The following is a 20643-nucleotide window of genomic DNA, read 5'->3' as shown; positions in this document are numbered from 1 at the left end:
ACTGAAAAAATCATGAGATGGGAAGTGTTTGTCCTCGCTGAACAATGTAGCTGCTGGGCCAAGTCTAATTGCCACATGAAGTATGCAATTAAATTACTCCTGAATAAACGTGGCCTCCCTGTGACGGCGTGACAACATGCAGCACCATGCCGCTCGCTGATTATTTGACAAAGTCATCAGCTGCAGTGGCGAGTCTGCTCTCCCTCCCATTGCTCACGCTGTCTTCACTTCTGAAAAGTGAGTTATGCCCGCGGATCAATCTTTTTTTTGGATTGATGTTGACAGTAGTGGGAAATTCTGTTGGGTTCACATTTTTCAAAAATCCACTGTAGACCGGCCAGTTCCGCTTGTTATGCCTCATGATTGTCATGTGGAGAGTGTCAGTGCCAGACAAGCTACTGAAAAGGTTTTCAACACTTTTTCCAAATGGGTCATTCTTCTGAAAGAGGTACTTTTGGTATATTCAGTGGCAGCAGGGCACCGTTCACTGAAATCTCAATTATAACATTTACAGTAAAAATGCTCTAATTTATTTACTTATTCAAACTATATTTTGATAAATACTTGATTTGCACTTTGTATGAGTAAATAAATGAGTTTTAAGTCAAAGGTTTTGAAAAAAACAAACAATATTGACATTTTTACATGTGCTTGAGTGTGATTAACAAGTGCCTCACCGTTTCTTTAGTTTTTCTGTGCATACACATAAATAGTCATGGAAAAATTATATTTATACCATTTTCGGTGCTGCTGGGCTGACCAGGACGTGATGTAATGGCGACATATGTATGTGACATAACACAGATCTAGTGGATGGGCCATGCTTCAAACTCCGTGTGAGACTGTACACTGTGTTTTTCAAAGCAGTGGTCCCCAACCCCCCGGGGTCATTTGGTACCGGGCCGCACAAAAAGAAAAAATCATTTCCATTATTTCATTTTCACCAGTTCATGAAATGAACTGGTGGATGGTGGGTCAGCATTCATTTTGTGCTTTTAATTTGATGTTATTTCATGTCTTAGTTTTACACAATACATCATAAATAAGATAAATTAGATCGCTATAATGTACGAACACCCCCCCCCCCCAGTCCGCGGGAGATTTGTGGGAACACAAGCCGGTCCGTGGGTCAAAAAAGGTTGGGGACCACTGTTTCAAAGCATTGTTAGTTAGTAGGGGTGCAACGATACACAAAATTCATGGTTCGGTTCGGTTCGATACCTTTTTGTTACGGTTCGATATTTTTTCAAGACAAAAAAATTAATTACCTTGCCTTTTTTAATTTTAATTTTATTGAAATTCCCAAGATTTTGAACATATTTCTGATTTTTCAACATTTTCAGCAAGGTATGAATGTGGGACGCGGAGTTCAGTGTCTCTGTGCTTGACAATGCAACCTAAGCCAGAGTAGTTGATCGCAGATACACTGAGCACAGCGTCAGAAGTTGATAAAATATGAAACTGCGTATTGTTCGATACAGGGATCACGGTTCGGTACGCATGTGTATTGAACAGTTCGATACAGATACTTGCATTGTTACACCCCTATTAGTCAGCACAAGAGTAACACACTTAACCTTCCGCGAAAACATGATGTAAAACAATAGTTCCCCCAAAGTGTATTGATTATAAGAAACAGATCAGTAGAAAATCGTATCGTAACGCGTATCGTTGACACGCTGCTATAGTACTGATACTGTATCAGTTATTATTATTATTGGCTTATTTCGTTATTGTCTGAATTTTGATATTAAAAAAAAACAGACAAATAACCCATAAAAATTCTGAAGTTCACATTATGTATCAGTGCAGATGTCAGCTCATTTGTACATAGTCTTCCTCCATTCATTTTTAGTTCAACAGTGTGCGGACTACGCTGTTTATGTTTATGTTTTAACATTTTGTCAGAGTTTGGACTACGTACATGTTTCGGATGCAGCAAAATGTGATATACTTCGTAAATCAAAGCAGCTGTGATGCAAGTTCCACCGTTGTATATTGTTTCGTCGAAATTGACATTGGATCATGTTTTATACAAAACACACACAAGGAACCTGGGCGAGGCAGGCAGGGATGATTGATTTTGATCACATTTGGTAGTCATAGACAGGCTTCTAAGAACACAAGATGATTCAGTGTAACCCGCCCTGCTTCACACTGCCCGCTCCGGGGCTCGAACACAGGACCTTCGCAATGGGAGACGAGAGCGCTGACCACACGGCCAGAAGCCCGGACTGTCGACCGCGTGTTCATCACAGCTCTCAAGGCAGAGGGAGTGAGGTTTTACCAACGTACACTTGCGCAGCCTCACAGGCTGGCATCCGTTACATCAGTCCATACATAGGAACTGTCTAGAGACGTTGAATCACGAGAAAGTATTTTCTAGAAAAGCAATAACTTCAATAACCACAGGCACTTGCTGACATTCTTGGCAGTCCGATGGGATCAACAAACAATTAACATCCACACAGTCCCTGCCAAGGCCACTGCCGACATTTCCAGTCTTCTGGATCAATTGGGTTTGTTGTTGTTTGTTTCGGCGAATAAATAGTGAGAAGATGACGTGTCCATGCCACTGGGCTCGCTTGACCATTTTTTTTCTGACGCTGCTCACCGCGGATGCCTCTATTAAGTATCTCTACCCAGAGGATACTAGGATACTAGGTTGTCATCTTACCTCTCCTGGCTTCATCCAGCGAACTCCAGTTTGACCCGTGAACCCCCTCGAAAGCATCTCTAGCTCCTTGGTTGCGGACCACCTGGTGACTCAAAACGCACAAATCTGGGGCGGAAAAAAAAATCTGTCTGCGTGTTGACAAAAAGAGCGATGACATTTTAGAGTTTATCCATCGGGCTCCCTCCTGTTAGCACCTCATCCTCTGACCTGTCTGCCATGAGCCTAATGTCGGCAGCCGGCCATCTGAAATGAAGTCCTACAAAGATTCCCATGAGCAGGCTTAACTTTTGCCCTCTTGCACACTCCGTCTCCTGGAACATAACTGCTGATCTGCTCTTCTTCCAGACCGATGTAATCAACTACCGCAACCCCGCAACCTGACAGCTGGTTCTACACCATCTGTTCGAGTTCCCGGTCGCTTTAAATAAAAAATTTTTTTTAAAAAAGCCTCTTGACCCACGGAACCTGAATAATGCCTGGTCTATCATGTCTTGTTACCGCCAACATACCGGATTTTCTCAAATAGCTGCAGTAGACACCATGTCCTACAAAAGCTCATTTATTATGCAAAATGTAATGATGTTCCAACCAGAGCCTGTTTATGAGCACCAAACGTGAGAAAAAGCTATCATCTACCTCACTCCACTTCTGAGAGAAGAGGCGACTCAAACGGTTGCTTTGACAGACTTGGGAGCTGTAAGTTTAATCATGTTGGTTTTCTTCAGTGAATATGAATGTTGCTGTTGAAATGTGATCCTAACGTTAGCACTGTAGCTTACATAGCTATGCTAGTGTTGCTAACGTTCGTGTTCTCTTGTTCCACTCCTTAATGTTACCCTGTGGTCAGTGGCGATTGCTCATTGACTATAAAGGGAAGCTGAACTTTCCCTATATATTTAATAAAATAATTGGTCAAATATGCATTTCCAAACTGTTCCACTCCTTAATGTTACCCTGTGGTCAGTGGCGATTGCTCATTGACTATAAAGGGAAGCTGAACTTTCCCTATATATTTAATAAAATAATTGGTCAAATATGCATTTCCAAACTTACATGTGTGGACTTAGAAGTGCATTAAAAGCGTGCTAGAATTTTGTGAGTATGTTGAGAATTAATCTCCATTGAAGCTCGAGCTTCATATTAAGGAAGGAATTCTTGATTTTGTCTGACAGCAGCCAAAGTGAGCGAGGGATTCAACTCTATTTTCTCACTTTGTATAGACCACATTGTAAGTAAACTACAGTACATAACTTCAGCATTATTGCGTTTTGTTCATCCGTTAGCTCATTAAATCATATCACCATTGTGAGAGGAGTAGCTTGCTAGTTATGCCGACCACATTGGTAACAAAAGGTGTTGCTAAAATAGCTAAAAGGTGTTATATGTTGTTTATACTATGCCTGCTCGTTGTGTTGAAGGCTTTTGCTGGAACACTCGAGGAGACGTACATACGGCATTTACTAGAGTTAGAGTGTATATGTAAAAAGTGGATAAAGTGCACAGTAGACCTTCTTGGAGACAGTCAGAGGCAGGCTACAGTCCAAACACAGCCGATACAAATAGGAGCTATTAAAAGCACTTTAAAATTGCCAGTTAGTTCCAGTTAGAACCTTCCAGTTAAAGCTGTTGAAAATCTGTAGAATTTGGACCTTCTAAAATACGCCCAATAAACTATATGCCAAAGGCCACAGGCGTAGAACATTATTGCCTACAACCGCCATCTTTATTAGTAATGTGTGGCGGTGTCTGCTGCCATCTAGTGGTCACTCTCGGTTATAGGCAAAAATAAAGAAGAGTCACAATGACGTTGTGTATGTACTGTATATACTTGAATGAAATAGTGATACTGTTTTTCACGTGTGAGGCAGCTCTTAAAAATGTAGCATTATTTGTTTATTTAAACATGTAATCCTTGCCTTTGTCTCCATCAGACTACTTTAGACTACTGTAACGGCCTTCTCACCGGGCTCGCTAAAGGAGCTGTAAAACAGCTGCAGTACATACAGAATGCTGCTGCTCGAGTCCGGACTACAACCAGGGTATATGACCATATTAGTCCACTACTCAGGTCTCTGCACTGGCTTCCTGTCGCTCTTAAAGGATACTTAAAGGACACTTTAAAACAGCTTTGCTTGTGCACAAGTCTTTTCATGGTCTTGCGCCAAAGTACGTCTCTAACATGTTTAGAGCCACATGAACCATCTCAAGCTCTGAGAAGCTCAGAGAGTGGTCTCCTGCGGGTGCTCAGAGTCAGGACTAAACACGGTTGAGGCTGCGTTTCAGTTTTATGCTGCCAAAACCTGGAACGGTCTTCCGGAAGATGTGCAACAATCCTCAACTTTGGCAATGTTCAAATCCAGGCTGAAAACGCTTGCCCTCTTCAATTTTAAAGAATATTATGTAATGATTTCAGAATGGTTTCATATTTTACGGAATTATTTTATGAAGTGATTTCACCCTTCTTTTCTGTAAAGCACTTTGGATGACCTTGTATACAATTTGTGCTCTATAAATAAACATTGCATTGCCTTAATCTTTTTAACGCACCGTAGTTGTAATAGCATATTTTGACCACTAGATGATGGCATTCAACCACAACGTGGTCGCCACTAGTTAGTGCCACAATGGCAACCTCTTCTGTTGCTTTTGACTCTTGCTTTAAGCTTCTTGTACTCCCAGATGTCTTCAGTCTGTGGTGGTGCACTGGAGCTGTGTGAAGTGCCCTCCTGCTTCAAAAGCCACACCATCGTCCCCAAGAAACACTCCATCTCAGGATTAAATGACTACAGGCCTGTGTCCCTGACAGGCCCTGAGGCTGGTGTTGAGCCACCTGAAGGACATCACAGGCCCCCTGCTGGACCTCCTGCAGTTTGCCTACAAGGCTAACGGGTGGATGATGCAGTCAACACTACATCCTGCAGCACCTTGACTCCCCAGGGACCTATGCCAGGATCCTGTTTCCACTGGTGGTTTGACCTTTTGGGCCATTTCTTCTCGAGAAACTTCCTCCCACTTTGGTTGAATACACATTTGTTCCCCGTTCGTTTTGGGCCACTGTTTCACTCAAAATCCATTTTGCCATCCAGTTTCGTCAGTGCATATTCTTGTGAAGACGTGAGCAACTTTGTAATCTCCTTGAATAGCTTCCTGAACAGTTTGGATAGCTCTCTTCTGATCTGGTGGTGTTAGGCTGGCTCTTGACTTTACAAGTCCGACAATCTCCTGCTTTGCCGTTGGAGAATTGATTTCATTCGGTCTTCCTTGCCAGTCTGGTATTGTGAAACTTGTGTGGAGTTTTGCAGATATTCCTCAGTTTCTTTCCTGAAGGCTGTCTCATCTTGGTTTGAGAGAAGAGTTCCTTAACTCAGTGGCCCCCAACCTTTTTTGACCCACGGACCGGCTTGTGTTCCCACAAATCTCCCGCGGACCGGGGGATGGGGTGGAGTGGCGGGGTTTATTATAGCGATCTAATTTATCTTATCTCTGGAGTTTTTCCAGAGAGATGGTTACATCGCTGTTTGACGTGTGTGGTAAAAGGCAGTGTACTAGTATGAATTAACTTGAGACAAATGTGCACATTAGCACTCAATAAGTCATCAAAACTTACCTTTATGCATTCCCACATAGTATCAGCATTTGAGACTAAATATGAGGTGAAAGAACAATGGTAAAAATACAGTAGTAGTCTATCTGTGTGTCGAGAGAAAGTTAGCACACGCACAATGGACATGCGTCAAGTGAGACGGATGTAACAGAGAGAATCCGGCCACTTTTCAAAATAAAACATCATGAAATTATTTTTTCTTTCTGTGCGGCCCGGTACCAAATGACCCACAGCCCGGTACCGGGCCGCGGCCCGGGGGTTGGAGATCACTGCCTTAACTGTCGAAGCTTTGGTGTACCAGTTCCTCCCATTTTGGCCTGATCGTGCTCAAGGTCTAAGGAAAAAGTATCCCGCCTCTAGGATCCTTTTAATCTCTTGAATGATTTTGTCGAGTTCCTCTTGACCGTTGGGCGAATTAGGTAGAGTCGAGCTATCAGATACTTCAAGAACCCACATGGTAGCCACACGGTTGTCTTCTTGAAGACCTTGTGTTCTCAAAATACTTTTTGAAGTAGTTCCTCATCCATGTGAGATGTTTAGTCTTGCTGTGTCTTGTATGGCTTCGTGTGTGACCAACAGTAGTGTATGTACTGTATTTTGGTTACGGAAACACCTGTCTTTGTTTGGGAAATGATTTTTTTTATTGCCCCCTTTGTATAATTTCGCAATGTGTGCTGCTTTCTGCATGTACGAGTCGTCTTGTTACTTCATTTACCATTCTTCGCACCACGGCTTTTCCTAAAACAATTATTTTCAGCTTGCTAATTGGCTAAAATGATCTTCTGGTTCGAAGTTATAGCACTACCTATTGTTTTAACATGCAGTTTCCAGCCTGTTATTGTATTGCAGATTTCATAACATTCATAACAGACGCACATTTTCCTTAGTGTTTTGAATAAAGGTAGAACAAAATACAGGATAAAAGTCCATTTCAATAAAGATGATTAATTAGAGATTATATATGTGTCATAGTTTTATGGTAATGTCAATTTCCTCTGCAGGGTAAAGGTTAATCAAACTGTCAAGGCCATGTTTTGATTGATAAATGCTGCTACTCTCAAAGCATATTTTATGTTTTACTATGTTTTTTTTTTACTGATTGACAGCTTTTATTGGTAAACTGTTGTTGCCGTGTGCACGTTTGAGATGCTTCATTTTAATGGATTTTCAGAAGAAAAGTGAAAAGTTACTGCCTAATGGAGGTTATCTGTAGCGCCTTTGTCTTTCTGCAAGTTTCACCAGGAGGTATTTCCTTGTGTGTTGATGATTAACAGCATCTTTGCTTTCAGTACACACACTCTCAACCAAACAGAACGATTTTATTGGTTGACCAGATAAACACCACGTCAGATTTTTTTTTTGCTCCATCACTGTGACCGCCTGCAACCTTCCATTATTCCCATGCCTGACCCCGCCTCCCTCCTATGCTGCCTTCAGGGATTAAAGGTGCATAGGTGCCTGCTTGCAGGTGCTTTATTCATCAACCCTCGTATCCGGAGGCGGTGGTGGTGGAGGTCAACCACTGCAATGTCTTATAACTATTTTGGGTTCTCAGTCAAGAGGACTGATGATGCAAGAAGTGACATGGCCGGAGTGGCCCTCAACAATCCAGCCGATATCGCAGTCATTGTCATTTACTTTGTGGTCGTCTTGGCTGTTGGAATATGGGTGAGTTTGTTCGGCTTTTATTTATTATCTTTTTTTTAAAATATAACATAAATAACAATATAAATTTAAATATTTTATTCCATCATAAAACCATCATTGTTATTATTATGACTGAGAACTGAATTGCAATGTTTTATATAACGTCGTTCACTGTCATACAAGTATAAAAAGACGTTAACCTCTGTATAATAAAACTAAAATAAAGTCAAATCAAACACAGTACGTAATGTTTCATCATAAAAACTATATGTGTGTATTACCGGCAGGGGTGCCGTAAAGGGGGGGGGGAAGTTAGGACAATTCAGAAGGAAAAATAGGTAATTATTTAAAAATAAACAAGGAGGGCGCAGGGTGATTTTTTTTCCCCCATGGGCCCCAGAATTCCTAGCAGCACCCCTGATTACAGTTTTTTTTTTTAAAGTAACATTTTAATATTCCTAAATTTCATACAAGTTCATAAAGAGAAGTTAAAGGAAAACTGCACTTTATCTGCAATTTTGCCCTTCACCCTCAAAGCCTACGTAAGACAACACGCGTCTTTCCCTTTTTGGCCAAGAGATTCAGGACTTGGTGGTCGACATGTGGAGCTTGCCAGACATGGAGCGTGTCTGTTGCACTGAGCGATATACGGTACAGGGTTACTATCAAAGCAAAGGCTTCGTGTATCTGACGAGGAGGGCAAAGCTCCAAGAGACTGCATCACAACAAAGAATTGCACCCTGCAGTGCAGTGGCAGAAACTATTTTCCACCTATCCAAAATCAACTGGAAAAAAAACGCCCCAGGCCAGCTGGACCTGACGGACAACTGTAACCTTCAAGTAAGTCACCATGATATCGATTCTTATGCACGGAGCACATCGTGCTTGATATCACCGCTATATACACAGTCCACCAGCGACACCATTTCTCCGATTCAGTGGCCGTTATCAGCTGTTATACCTCGCTGTAAACCTCCATACTTTAACCCCTTAACGCCTACTGTCAAAAATATGTGAGCTACCAATTGGCAAGCACTTGTTTCTGGTAGGACTGGTCCGTGACGGACATATTTCCTGTCGCTTGCGACGTAGAGAACAAGTTAGTATTAATTGTATAAAAAGTACATTGTGCTAAGATAGAAATACTCACCTTATTGTGTGCTTATACAGCCTACGTAATGAAGTGAACAATGTGTGATGAGTATTTGTGAACTTATATTCGGCCATATTGCTAACTGCTAAACAATGCCGTATAAAAAGGGCTCTCAAGACGGATTTTCTTGAAGAAATCTTATTTTGCCTAGTTATTGACTGGGATATTAATGCTATTTCTGCTATTTTTATGCCGGGCGTGATGCAAGCACCTGCTACAAGAAAGACATCAGCTGCTACTACCAGAAGAAAGACTCAAAAGTGGCGTGAAAGACAAGTGAAAGAAAGTCAGAACTCTGCAAAAAAAAAAAACGAAATGTGGCACGCTGCTCTCCCAGACAGTGACACAATCAGACAGCCTATTGATTCTTTCAGACCGTTTTTGGACATACAACATTTGAATGTTATTGTGAAGCATTCTGTACCGGGAAAAGTTAAAAATGTTAGCTGTTCTGTTTAAAATCACTTGTTACAATGTAACACATGTTATTTGTTTTTCTCTTCTGGTATCAATAAAAACAGCTGTTAATTACTGCGTAATTATCCACCATATTTGTTATTTTTGTGCTATATTCAAATTAACAATCTCAATTTAATTTACCATCTACTTAAATAAATATATATTTTTGTGATCGGCTTTGAAAGGCATTTATCGGCACATGCCGATCACGTGGTTTTTTTTCGGCCGATACTAACTAATCAGTGGACGATCCATCGGAGCGTCCGTTCTACAATTGTGCAGGAATGGATGCGCAAATGCTGAAGATGGAATTTAAATTATGCATTTCCACCCGATTTTCGGTATGAGGGGGCAAGCTATGACCAGAAGTGTGTCCCGTAGCTTCATAGTTTACGTCTTTTTCTTTTTTAACCAACTTTTTTTCCTCCTCCATGTCTCCTCAGGGGTTCCGAAGCAGCTTTGTTGGTGGTTTTTTTTGTAGGTTTGTAGGCTTTACAGGTGGAATAGATGAATCCCGATTACATGCATTATTAGTAAAAAAAAAAAAAAAAACTGCCAGCACGAGACGGCTATCTAGAACGCAGGGAAAAGCGAAAGACGGGTGTTCTTGTTTCACATAGGGATCGTGAATGATGGGCAAAATTCCCCAAAAATGTGTAGCTTTCCTTTAACCACTGTATAATAAAACTAAAATAGAGTAAAACTCCTCTCCCTTTGGTGTCAGACGTTCAAAAGGAACAGGATGATGTTGTAGCCATACTGCCACCTAGTGGGTATTGCTGCAATTAATTAACAAGTATTTTTGAGTTATTTGGCCTTTAGTTGAACATCATTTTTGCAACATCTTGCTTGTTAAGCATCATTTACTCCACTTTGTTTCCAGGCTATGGTACGCACCAACCGTGCCACTGTAGGTGGGTTCTTCCTCGCAGGCAGAAGTATGGTTTGGTGGCCGGTGAGACACACTTATCATGACTCTTGGTGTTTATCGCAGTGAAATTGCTTTAACGTACGTCCGTGAGGTTGGTGAAGACTATTTTGTCTACTGAGGGCGTGTACAATGTAATTATATTGTGGAATTCCATATTGTGGCAAAATATGATAAATATTTGTATGTAACTTTTATTTAAAGATTGGAGCGTCACTTTTTGCCAGCAACATTGGCAGCGGACACTTTGTGGGAATTGCCGGGACCGCTGCAGCCTCAGGGATAGCCATCGGTGGATTTGAATGGAATGTGAGTAATGGTGGCAATTGAATCAATTCAGAATTCCAATGCAAATTTCTGACTCCAGAAAAATCAATGCAGTACTTGAAATGTCCTCATTTAAGTCTAAATTAACCTGCGTTTGACAGGTATAGAAAGTTAGCACGTTACAAGAAAAATGTCCACATTTGACCAGAATAAAGACTTGGTTTTATAAAAGCAAAGGAAAAAAAGTCTGGATTTTCCAGCGCTAAAATTGTGGCATTAAAAGAAAAACTTAAAAGGAAATTTACCAGAATAAAGTATTATGGAAATCACACTATTATGAAAAAACTCATAATTGAAGTGAAAATAAACTTAAATTGTGATTTTTAATGTTTATAATTTTACAAGAAAAACGAAAATTTTTTGTTTTTACATTTTTTTGGTTTCTTTTTTACGACGTAGTATTAGTATTACGACTATATTCTCGTAATCACAGATAATTTTAATACTTCGTCGTGACAGGCATTGCCTGAGACAGCTATGAAATAAGAATTTATGACTATCCTTGTAATTTTACGACTTTTTTCATGTAAATTCACGACTTTACTCTCGAAATCTCTGATTTTTTTTCCAATGTGGCCCTAATACTCCGCCATATTTTTTTCATTCAATGATCTCATCATAATAATGCCCTTTTTAATGTTTAAGCTCCTAAACAGGGTGCCTTGCCGTATACAAAGGCTATCAAATAATTGCCGTGTGTTGCAGGCTCTCATTGTGGTGGTCATCCTGGGTTGGCTCTTTGTTCCCATCTACATTAAAGCTGGGGTAAACAGGTCAACTCATTCCTGAAATGAAACACGACGGAAATAATTGGAAATAAAATCAAACATTTAGTGTTGTTCAGGTGGTCACTATGCCCGAGTACCTGAAGAAGAGATTTGGAGGGCAGCGCATTCGCATCTACCTCTCTGTGCTCTCCCTCTTCCTGTATATTTTCACCAAGATCTCAGTAAGTAAACACAACTCTGCACGTCAACAAGGCGTGTCTGTCTGAAAGCCTGCAGACAACACAGAACATTCTATATACTCATTCTTAAATTTGATGAGACAAAAATATTCAACGTTGTTTCCTCCCCACTCAGGCAGACATGTTTTCCGGCGCCATTTTCATCAACCAGGCTCTCGGTTTGAACATCTACCTGGCCGTCGTGGCGTTGCTTGTGATTACGGCTTTGTACACCGTCACAGGTGTGTGTGTGTGCGCGCGCGCTATCAGGATGCATTGACTTGCGTCTCGGGCTGCACACCCGGGAGCCTTCGAAATCATAAAAGACAACAGGTTGCTGATAGTGTCTGTGCAAAAGGAGGGTTAAAGTCTTCTCACACAGCTCCACTTCACAGTAGTTCCTCACTTTGTCAGTGGCATGTTATTGTTGCTCATGAGCCATAAAGTGGGATAAGTGAGAGATTTCCTTCTGTGGCCCTTCTCCAGTAGTATCATTTATTGCTTGATTCAAGCTCTTGCAATATTAACCTCATTATATTTGTTGATTAATGAGCCATAACGATTATACCCACAATGATCAACTCACTTTTTTAAGCAAACACAATGCATTATCTTGAAAACGCTATATCAATGTCACGCATTAGTATCACAGGTGGGAGAAAGTCAGCGTTTTGGAAGGCTCACGGAAATCTTAAGTCTTTAATCTCAAGTCTCGAGTTAAGTCTCAAGTCAAGACAAGACAGGTCAAGTCCGAAGAGTCATATGCTTGATATTTTCGAGTCCTTACAAGTCATAAGCACTCTCAAATAAATAGAATGCATTTTGAATTGTTAGTCAGCGCACAGAAATGTAATCCACACATTTGTGGTTTGTTCTTAAACCTGACTGGACGTGAAGATGCATTCCATGAGGCGGATTCAAAAGGGAAAATATGTTGAAGTGCTGGAAATGACGTAATAACGATCACATTAGTTGAATACCTTGAATGGGGACTCATGAAGCAAAAACTCATTACCAACTTTATTCATCACATTTATTCTTGTACCCAAGCAAGCATCTTTTCTAGAAAGGACTTTCATATTGCAATATTACAACTTTATTCCATCAAAAAATGTCTTTAATTTTGTAATATTCCAATTTTTTCCCCTAAAAATATGTCCTTATTCTTATAAAAATATGCATTTTTTGTAGCTGTTTTTAGTACAAAAAAATGAGGGGTTTTTTTTCTCATTGAAAAAAAATTACTGTTGCAACATTCGTCTAAAAATAAAAATGCAACTTTAGTCTGGTTAGATTTCTCAGAAAAGGATTTGCATCTTTAAGAATACAACTTTTCTATTCTTGGAACATTAATTTTTTTTTTGGAAGATTGACTTTAAAAAAAATCTTTATTCTTGTTACTAAGAAAATATGACGTTAGTCTAAAACTACAACTTTTTAATAAAGTCCTATTATTTTTATCAAAATAATAGGACTTTATTCTTTTACTCTTACAATTTTTTCCTCTGAAAGAACTATAACTTTATTTTTGTAAGATTCTGACTTTTTTGCAACATTGACTTTTTGTCTACAAAACATGATTTGACTCTTGTAAGTGTGAATTTTTTTGTATACTTCTTTGTGAGATTAGAGCCTTTCTTTCTCAAAACAATACAATCATCGAATCTTGTAAGATTCCTTCTTTTTAAAAATGTCTTTATTACCGTAAAACGGACATTTATGTCTCAAAAAATACAACCTTAATCTTAAAATACAAAATACAGCTTTAGTCTTGTTACATTTCTCAAGAGTTTTTTTCCCCCCCCAAAAGACTACAACTTTATTCTTGCAACATTACAACTTTTTTGGAACATTGTAACAAGTTTCATCTCAAAGTCATATAATTATTATAGTTTCTTGTCAAATTCCCACTTTTTGGGTTTTTTTTTTTTTAAAAACCCAACTTTAGTGGGGGTTTTTTAGTATACTTTAGTATATTCTTGTAACATTACATTTGTTACATTGACTTTTTGTCTAAAAAACATGACAACATTTTGTAAGACCATGACTTTATTCTTATTGGATTACAACTTACATTGCAAAACAATGCAATTAATACAGATTCTTGTATGATTACAAACTTTTTTCTTAAAATAATATGACTTTAGTCTTGTTAGATTTCTTAAAAGAGATGTTTTTCCCCCCAAAAGACTACATCTTTATTCTTGTAAAATTATGTCTACAAAACATGACTTTACTCTTGGAAGATTATGACTTTTTTTTTTCTTTGGTAAACCCCACAACTTTATTCTTGTTAGACTAAGACTTTTTCTCAAAACAAAAACAAAACAATACAATTACTATTGATTGTTAAATAAATACGTCTCTATTCTCATGAAACTGCAACTTTTGTTTTAAAAAAATACAACCTAAACCTTGAAAGATTTTATCTTTGAAAAATACGAATTTAGTTTGTTAGGTTCCTCAAAAGACACGTTTTTTTTCTCACAACAATACTACGTTCTCCTCGTCAAAGTAACCCGTATCCTGGTTTAATTCTGCTCAAATGTTGTTCTTCAGGTGGTTTGGCCGCAGTCATCTACACAGACACATTACAGACCATCATCATGGTGGTGGGATCATTCATTCTCATGGGCTATGGTAATAGTCACCTTTTCATCCTATTTTAGCACAATATTTATCGTGAGTACACAATCTATTACTATTCTTACAGCCTTTAATGAGGTGGGCGGCTATGAAAACTTCCAGGAAAGCTACATGACGGCCGTTCCATCCATCACAGCCAACTTCAGCGAAAGCTGCTACGAACCTCGCCAAGACGCTTTCCACATTTTTAGGGACCCCATCACAGGAGATCTTCCATGGCCCGGCCTGGTGTTTGGGTTGACGATTCAAGCCACGTGGTACTGGTGCACGGATCAGGTCAGTCCAGTGGACATCGGTGCACTCCTATGTGTCCATGCTCATAAAAACAGCGTTGATTGAGCCCTTCATATTTGTTCAGCTTAACTGAAGAGCTCATTTTAGTGGCCAGCGTTCAGACTGCTATGCCTGCTGATAAGAGATTACGGAAAATTGCACGTTTTTTACGATAAGAAATGACCATAACTGATGCCACTATCTACTATTTCCTGTGTAATCAAAGCCTAATGCAGGTATGCTTGTTCTTCTATTTGTTCATTGCGCAAAACTATTAGTGACGCATGGAAAGATGTTCCACTTTACTTTAGTCACTGTCCACTTTCACTGCGTAAAAGGAAGCAGGCGACTTCCTCCGAACATGAGACAACGGGACTTTTGCATTTTTCATCCTGGTGCGAAGGGATGCGTCCAATTCTGAAATGGCACAAAAAAAAAAATGAAACCAACTTCACGGAACTATTGAAAGAGATCATATTGCCCATTCCTATTGCTCCAATTAATGCCTGTATTTAATTAACCGCCACGTCGTGTGCATGGTCTACAAAAGCAAATAACCGCAGCAGCTGTGGCTGTAGGAAACCTCCCGCTGTAGATATTTTATTACAAAATGACCATGTGATCAAAGAGAGCTACGTTTGCCTTTCCACTTTCTCATGAACCCCAAATCATTAAGCTGCACTGTTCATGTGCTTATAGGTGATTGTGCAGCGTTGCCTCTCAGCCAAGAGCTTATCCCACGTCAAAGGTGGTTGCATCCTATGCGGCTACCTGAAGCTGCTGCCGATGTTCCTCATAGTATTCCCCGGAATGATCAGCAGGATCCTCTACACTGGTGGGAAAATCCCACATTTCAACATGACTTACACATTTGAAGTAGCTGAACAACACTCTTATTGTTTTCTTTAGATGTGGTGGCTTGTGTGGACCCGGCTGAATGTCAAAAACACTGCGGGGCCAGCGTGGGGTGCACAAATATTGCTTATCCCAAAATGGTGGTTAATCTGATGCCTAATGGTAAGTAGCGGATGAAGTTTGGTAGATTACAGGATATCAAAGTACCTTTTCAGCAACCATTTTATATCTTCTCAACGGACAATATTATAGAAATTAATATAGATTTTAGAGTAGTCAGTGTATAGCTTGTATGACAGTATAGCCACTGAAAATGAATCAACACATTATCTACGCATTATTGTTGCACAAGTTGTACGATAATTGTGTTTTTCCTTCATGGGAGCTGGTAGCATCAAGGTGTGGGGTTCCACGAGTGCTACCAGCACTGGGGAGCTGAGGCTCATTGAGGGGAAACACAAATTCCAACATGTACTGCGACGTTGTGAAGCCGGAACTGGGACGCATGACAGTTCTAAGCCCAAACACACGTCCTGGATGACAAGTGCCTTCCTGAGGAAACTGACGGTGAATGTAATGGGAGTGGCCAAGTATTGTCTCCTCCAGACAGGAACCCAAATGAGCACCCGACGGGCATCCTCAAGTGGAAGGGATAAAGATGGAGGAGCGCAAGGTTCCTAGCATCCAACAATTAAGCCGCCAGTGATCTCATCATGGAGGAGTGGAAGAGGATTCCATTAACAACCTGTGCAGCTTTGGTGAATGTCCAAGAGGTTAAAGCACTGCTAAATAATAATGATGCTCAAATTTAATGAGGTTTTAGTGGATAGAAAAACTATACTACTGTACAAGCTGTGCACTGACTACTCTAAAGCAGAGTATTGCCCCTTGAGAAGATATACTGCAATAAAAATGATTACTGAAACGTGAGAGTTGTACTCACTTTTGTGAGATACTGTAAACAAGCTCTGCAACCGATACAACATGTCCACACTATTTTTTTGTTGTTAGGTCTTCGTGGCCTCATGTTGTCCGTCATGCTGGCCTCTCTCATGAGCTCCCTGACATCCATCTTCAACAGCGCCAGCACTCTCTTCACCATGGACATCTACACCAAAATCCGCCGCTCGGCCTCCGAAAAGGAGCTCATGATCGCTGGCAGGTTAAATAAATGTTTGCCGCTCACAGTCGCTCTGCGATTGCTGAGCTGGGACTGCCACTGTGTCTCTGTGTTGTGTTTTGTTATCGCAGGGTGTTTATCTTGGTGCTGATTGGCGTGAGCATAGCGTGGATTCCGGTGGTGCAGTCGGCCCAGAGCGGTCAGCTCTTTGACTACATCCAGTCCATCACCAGCTACCTGACGCCGCCTGTTGCGGCCGTCTTCATACTGGCCATCTTCTGCAAGCGAGTCAATGAGCCTGTGAGTTTCCAGTGCAGAGTCGGTTTAATTTACCCAGCAACAAGTCACACATGCATGGAAAAACAGTATGAGGTGAACTCTGCTCGGTTTATTGTCCTGTTGAAGAAGGACGGTGCAAAGGTCTTCACATCTTTCTGGTAAAAAACGTTGCGTAATGAAGTGTTTTGAAGAGGAAAGAAGACTTTTACTTCAAACTATATCGTGCATTTTTTCACTTCAATTATTGTCACGTTAGTGTGCCAAAATCACAACATTAAATGACATTTACTCTTACATGCGTGTTAGCAGTGACATGCAGTAAGGTGCATTGCTGGTGAGGCACCAACTCCTTTGTGGATTTTTTGTGTTTTTTTGCTTAAAATGTCCACTGTGAAAGCAATGAGTCTACCTGAACCCGAGTTAGCTGTTTTACATTGCATGCTAGCATCGCTACCTCCTATATCAGGGGTGATCACACTTTTTCAGCCTGCGAGTCCCAAAAATCGACCTCCTACTATAAACATAGAAAATCTATATATTTATTGCACAGTAATCCCTCGCTATATAGCAGTTTGACTATCGGTCCCTCGCTATATCGTGGTTTTTCAAATAATAATTCATAAATGATTGGTGCTTCGTGGTTGACTACGGCCTAAAATTAGTAAAAAAAATAATGAAAGACAGGTTATATGTAGTATTCTGGTCACTCGGCATCAGTAATGTTATGAGACATGACCTTTCACCCTGCATGGAGACTCGCTATCGAGCCAGCAGAGCCGACATGACATGGCTGAGATCAAGTGAAAAAAAGGTTCTCTCATTCCGTGTGGAAGTGGTACGTTTTTGTCTTCTTTGTCCTCCTTCACCGAACCGTTTGAAACACTAAATTTAGAACAAGTAAATTGGAGAGGCTCACTAGTTAGCTCAGTAGCTTGCTATGCTAGCGGCGCCCGTCTGACCTTGCAGTGATTCCGTAGCCTGAGCAATGGGAGCTTAATGTCAGCTGACTGATGTCATATGACATCTACAAAGTGACGTTTATGCGTTCAACCCACACTACCTTCACAATCGACATAATGGGCACCCCTGGCCTATGTGCACAATTACGGCTTATATGTTTCTGTTTTTTTTTGTTTCCCCAGGGTGCCTTTTATGGCCTTGCCATCGGCCTCCTAATAGGCCTGTCCAGGATGATTACAGAGTTTGTTTATGGGACAGGCAGCTGCGTGGAGCCCAGTAACTGTCCCACCATCATATGCGGCGTCCACTACCTCTACTTTGGCATGATCCTCTTTGTGGTCTCCTGCATCATCATCCTGGGAGTGTCCCTTATCACCAAACCCATCGATGACAAACATGTACGCAAGCGTCTGCTTTAACCTATGACTTATCTTTACTATGTATTTTCCTGTCTATAGTTGTATCGACTGTGCTGGAGCCTGAGAAACTGCGACCAGGAGAGAATTGACCTCGAGAAGGATGACTGGGTTGAAAATGTCAACAGTATGGAAGTGGAAGGTAATACTTTACGATAAACTTTGACTTTTTACACCAAGTACCACCTCTAAAAAATGCATGCTTTGCAAATACCACTGTTTGTGCTACCGCCGCTTGCCATCAATTTCAATAATTAATACATTTGTATTGCTATGATTATTGCCCTGCGATTGGCTGGCAACCAGTCCAGGATGTACCCCGCCTCTGGCCAAAAGTCAGCTGGGATAGGCTCCAGCATTTCAAAAATAACCATTTTTACAAATAAAACCCATGTCTGGTCTTCTTGTGCACCACTAGATGGAACCCATGTACCACCATTCTGTTTCCATTGTAAACAATATCCAAACACTTTCCAGTACCCTTTTGTTTGGATGCTAGTTGCAGTCATACCAATTGATTATGCATGTGGAGGGCGGAGCTAGACACACTATTGTCTATTGATTGGTCGACATAGACTTATCCACAAACAAAACCCACCATTCAGAAAAAAGTACCATTGGGTTCAAAGCTGTATGTTGTTGTGGGGTTATCCAAACCGAGCCGCAGCAAACTGGACTGCACCACAAACATTTGATGCCATATTTTAGCTGTTTTAGAATCTGAAGATCCAAACAATGAAAACGAGTCTCAAAATACAAGTTTCCGTGTGAACGCTTTTAGCAGTTGTCTCTCAAAATGGAGGAAAAATGTTTAGGAGAGACATGTGTGAGTACATTACAACCAAAACAATGATGACAAACCGTAGTGCTGTTGTTTGTACAACCAGGGAGAGGCATTACACATTTCAAATTTTAAGCTCACATATGCCCCTTTTCTAACTTGCTACTTCCGGAAGGCAAAAGCAGCTACTATGAGGTACTATTTCTACTTCCTAATCAGCTGGAGTTCCAAGTATGCAGAATGGATACCATGTGGCTTCATTGCTTGAGGAAATTGATTCCTAATTGAAGCATAATTTCAACTGAATTGAATTTGCCGATACATGCTAACAATAAGCACAAATGCAAACGTTAGCTTACCTTGTTGCTGTTGCTCCACAGTCTTTGCTGTGCTGCAGCAGTTCATGTTCCTGCTGCCCTCACCTTACCAACAATCACATGCAGAGAAAAATACAGGAAGACCTCCATTGTTGTTAGCTAACGTGTTCAGGCCGATGCGTTCAATGTAGCTTGGTTTTTGCAGTTTCACTATTGTGCTGGCAGGCACATTACAGCTTCATACATACAGTACATTACAAACACCTTATCTCCTTCATTGTTCTTGTGTTTTAGAACCCGAGGAGGAACCAGGCCTCTGCAAGAGGGCGGTGATGTGTTTCTGCGGCCTGGAGCGACAAAAAGCTCCGAAGCTGAGCGAGGAGGAGCAGGCGGAGCTGCAGAGGAAGCTCACAGACACGTCGGAGGTTCCGCTATGGAGGAACGTCGTCAACGGCAACGCCATCATCCTCCTGTGCGTGGCCGTCTTCTTTCACGGTTTCTACGGCTAAGACATGAGCGTTTATATTTATTTAAATGGCACGTGTGTAACCTCCTGTGTTGTCCGTGTGTGTGTGTGTTTTTTTTTTAATGAACAAGCAACAGTTTAAAACTAATATCAACTGTAATTATAGTCTAACTTGTACAGCTGCCTTGACTTGTGGCGATTATTAATTTAAAAAAAAGAAAGCTAACAAGATGAACAAATGCTATAAGAACCGTATGTGTGCTACCTCAATCCAAACCTCCTCATTTGTGCGTGCTCAAAGTTCAGTGCTGTTTCAGGCGTTAATGAATAAAAATGTACTTTACCGTCACACCCCTAGAGGTCACTGTTGCTGTCGAAAACAAGTGTTTGTTACGTCACACAAAGACATTTCCGCTTCAGGTCGTCATAAACTTTGTCCGTGTATTGTTAAACCACTTCAGTTCCAACTGAATGTCAAACTATCCTCACCTGAAAGTCTTTCATGAGTTGCCTTCTCTCCATTTTTTATTGCGTCTCGGTCATGGACCCACTCATTATCTCTCCATCATTGCTCTCACAGTGGTTAATGAGTGATCTATACATGTTTATTTTACTTTACCTTGTTTCCTTTATTTCCAGACTTATCTTACCCATATTTTACTTGACATAAACGTCACAAAGGAGTGTTTATGGTGGTCATTTCTTACAATCTATATAGACCAAATTAAACACTTTGCAAATGCTGGAACACAAAACAAAACCAAAAAAGTAACATAACTTGTTCTGGTC

At 40.6% G+C, this 20643-nt stretch overlaps 1 protein-coding gene across 2 annotated transcripts; it reads left to right on the top strand.

Moving 5' to 3' along the window:
- The first annotated feature begins 7780 nt into the window (after nucleotides 1-7780).
- Nucleotides 7781-20526, top strand: slc5a1 (solute carrier family 5 member 1). Of its 2 annotated transcripts, XM_054756331.1 has the most exons (15): nucleotides 7781-7949; nucleotides 10424-10495; nucleotides 10673-10777; nucleotides 11501-11560; nucleotides 11640-11744; nucleotides 11878-11983; nucleotides 14301-14381; nucleotides 14455-14663; nucleotides 15360-15495; nucleotides 15570-15677; nucleotides 16527-16677; nucleotides 16767-16935; nucleotides 18057-18272; nucleotides 18333-18432; nucleotides 19683-20526. In XM_054756331.1, the coding sequence occupies exons 1-15, from the start codon at nucleotides 7809-7811 to the stop codon at nucleotides 19895-19897; spliced, it is 1974 nt and encodes a 657-aa protein (XP_054612306.1). In that variant the 5' UTR covers nucleotides 7781-7808; the 3' UTR covers nucleotides 19898-20526. The 2 variants fall into 2 exon arrangements, with proteins under 2 accessions (XP_054612306.1, XP_054612307.1); XM_054756332.1 differs by lacking the exon at nucleotides 10424-10495.
- The last annotated feature ends 117 nt before the right edge of the window (nucleotides 20527-20643 follow it).

This window comes from Dunckerocampus dactyliophorus, chromosome 17 (assembly GCF_027744805.1).
Source record: "Dunckerocampus dactyliophorus isolate RoL2022-P2 chromosome 17, RoL_Ddac_1.1, whole genome shotgun sequence".
Taxonomy (NCBI): Eukaryota; Metazoa; Chordata; class Actinopteri; order Syngnathiformes; family Syngnathidae; genus Dunckerocampus; species Dunckerocampus dactyliophorus.
The sequence above is the reverse complement of the archived record's forward strand: the minus strand, read 5'-3'. Positions and strand labels throughout refer to the sequence as shown.

Excerpts from the sequence above, each read along its gene's own strand:
- slc5a1 (XM_054756331.1), top strand. The coding sequence starts at position 7,809 with ATGTCTTATAACTATTTTGGGTTCTCAGTCAAGAGGACTGATGATGCA. Across the intron at positions 10,778-11,500 it reads TCGGTGGATTTGAATGGAAT|GCTCTCATTGTGGTGGTCAT; the intron begins GTGAGTAATGGT and ends CGTGTGTTGCAG. Across the intron at positions 18,273-18,332 it reads AACCCATCGATGACAAACAT|TTGTATCGACTGTGCTGGAG; the intron begins GTACGCAAGCGT and ends TCCTGTCTATAG.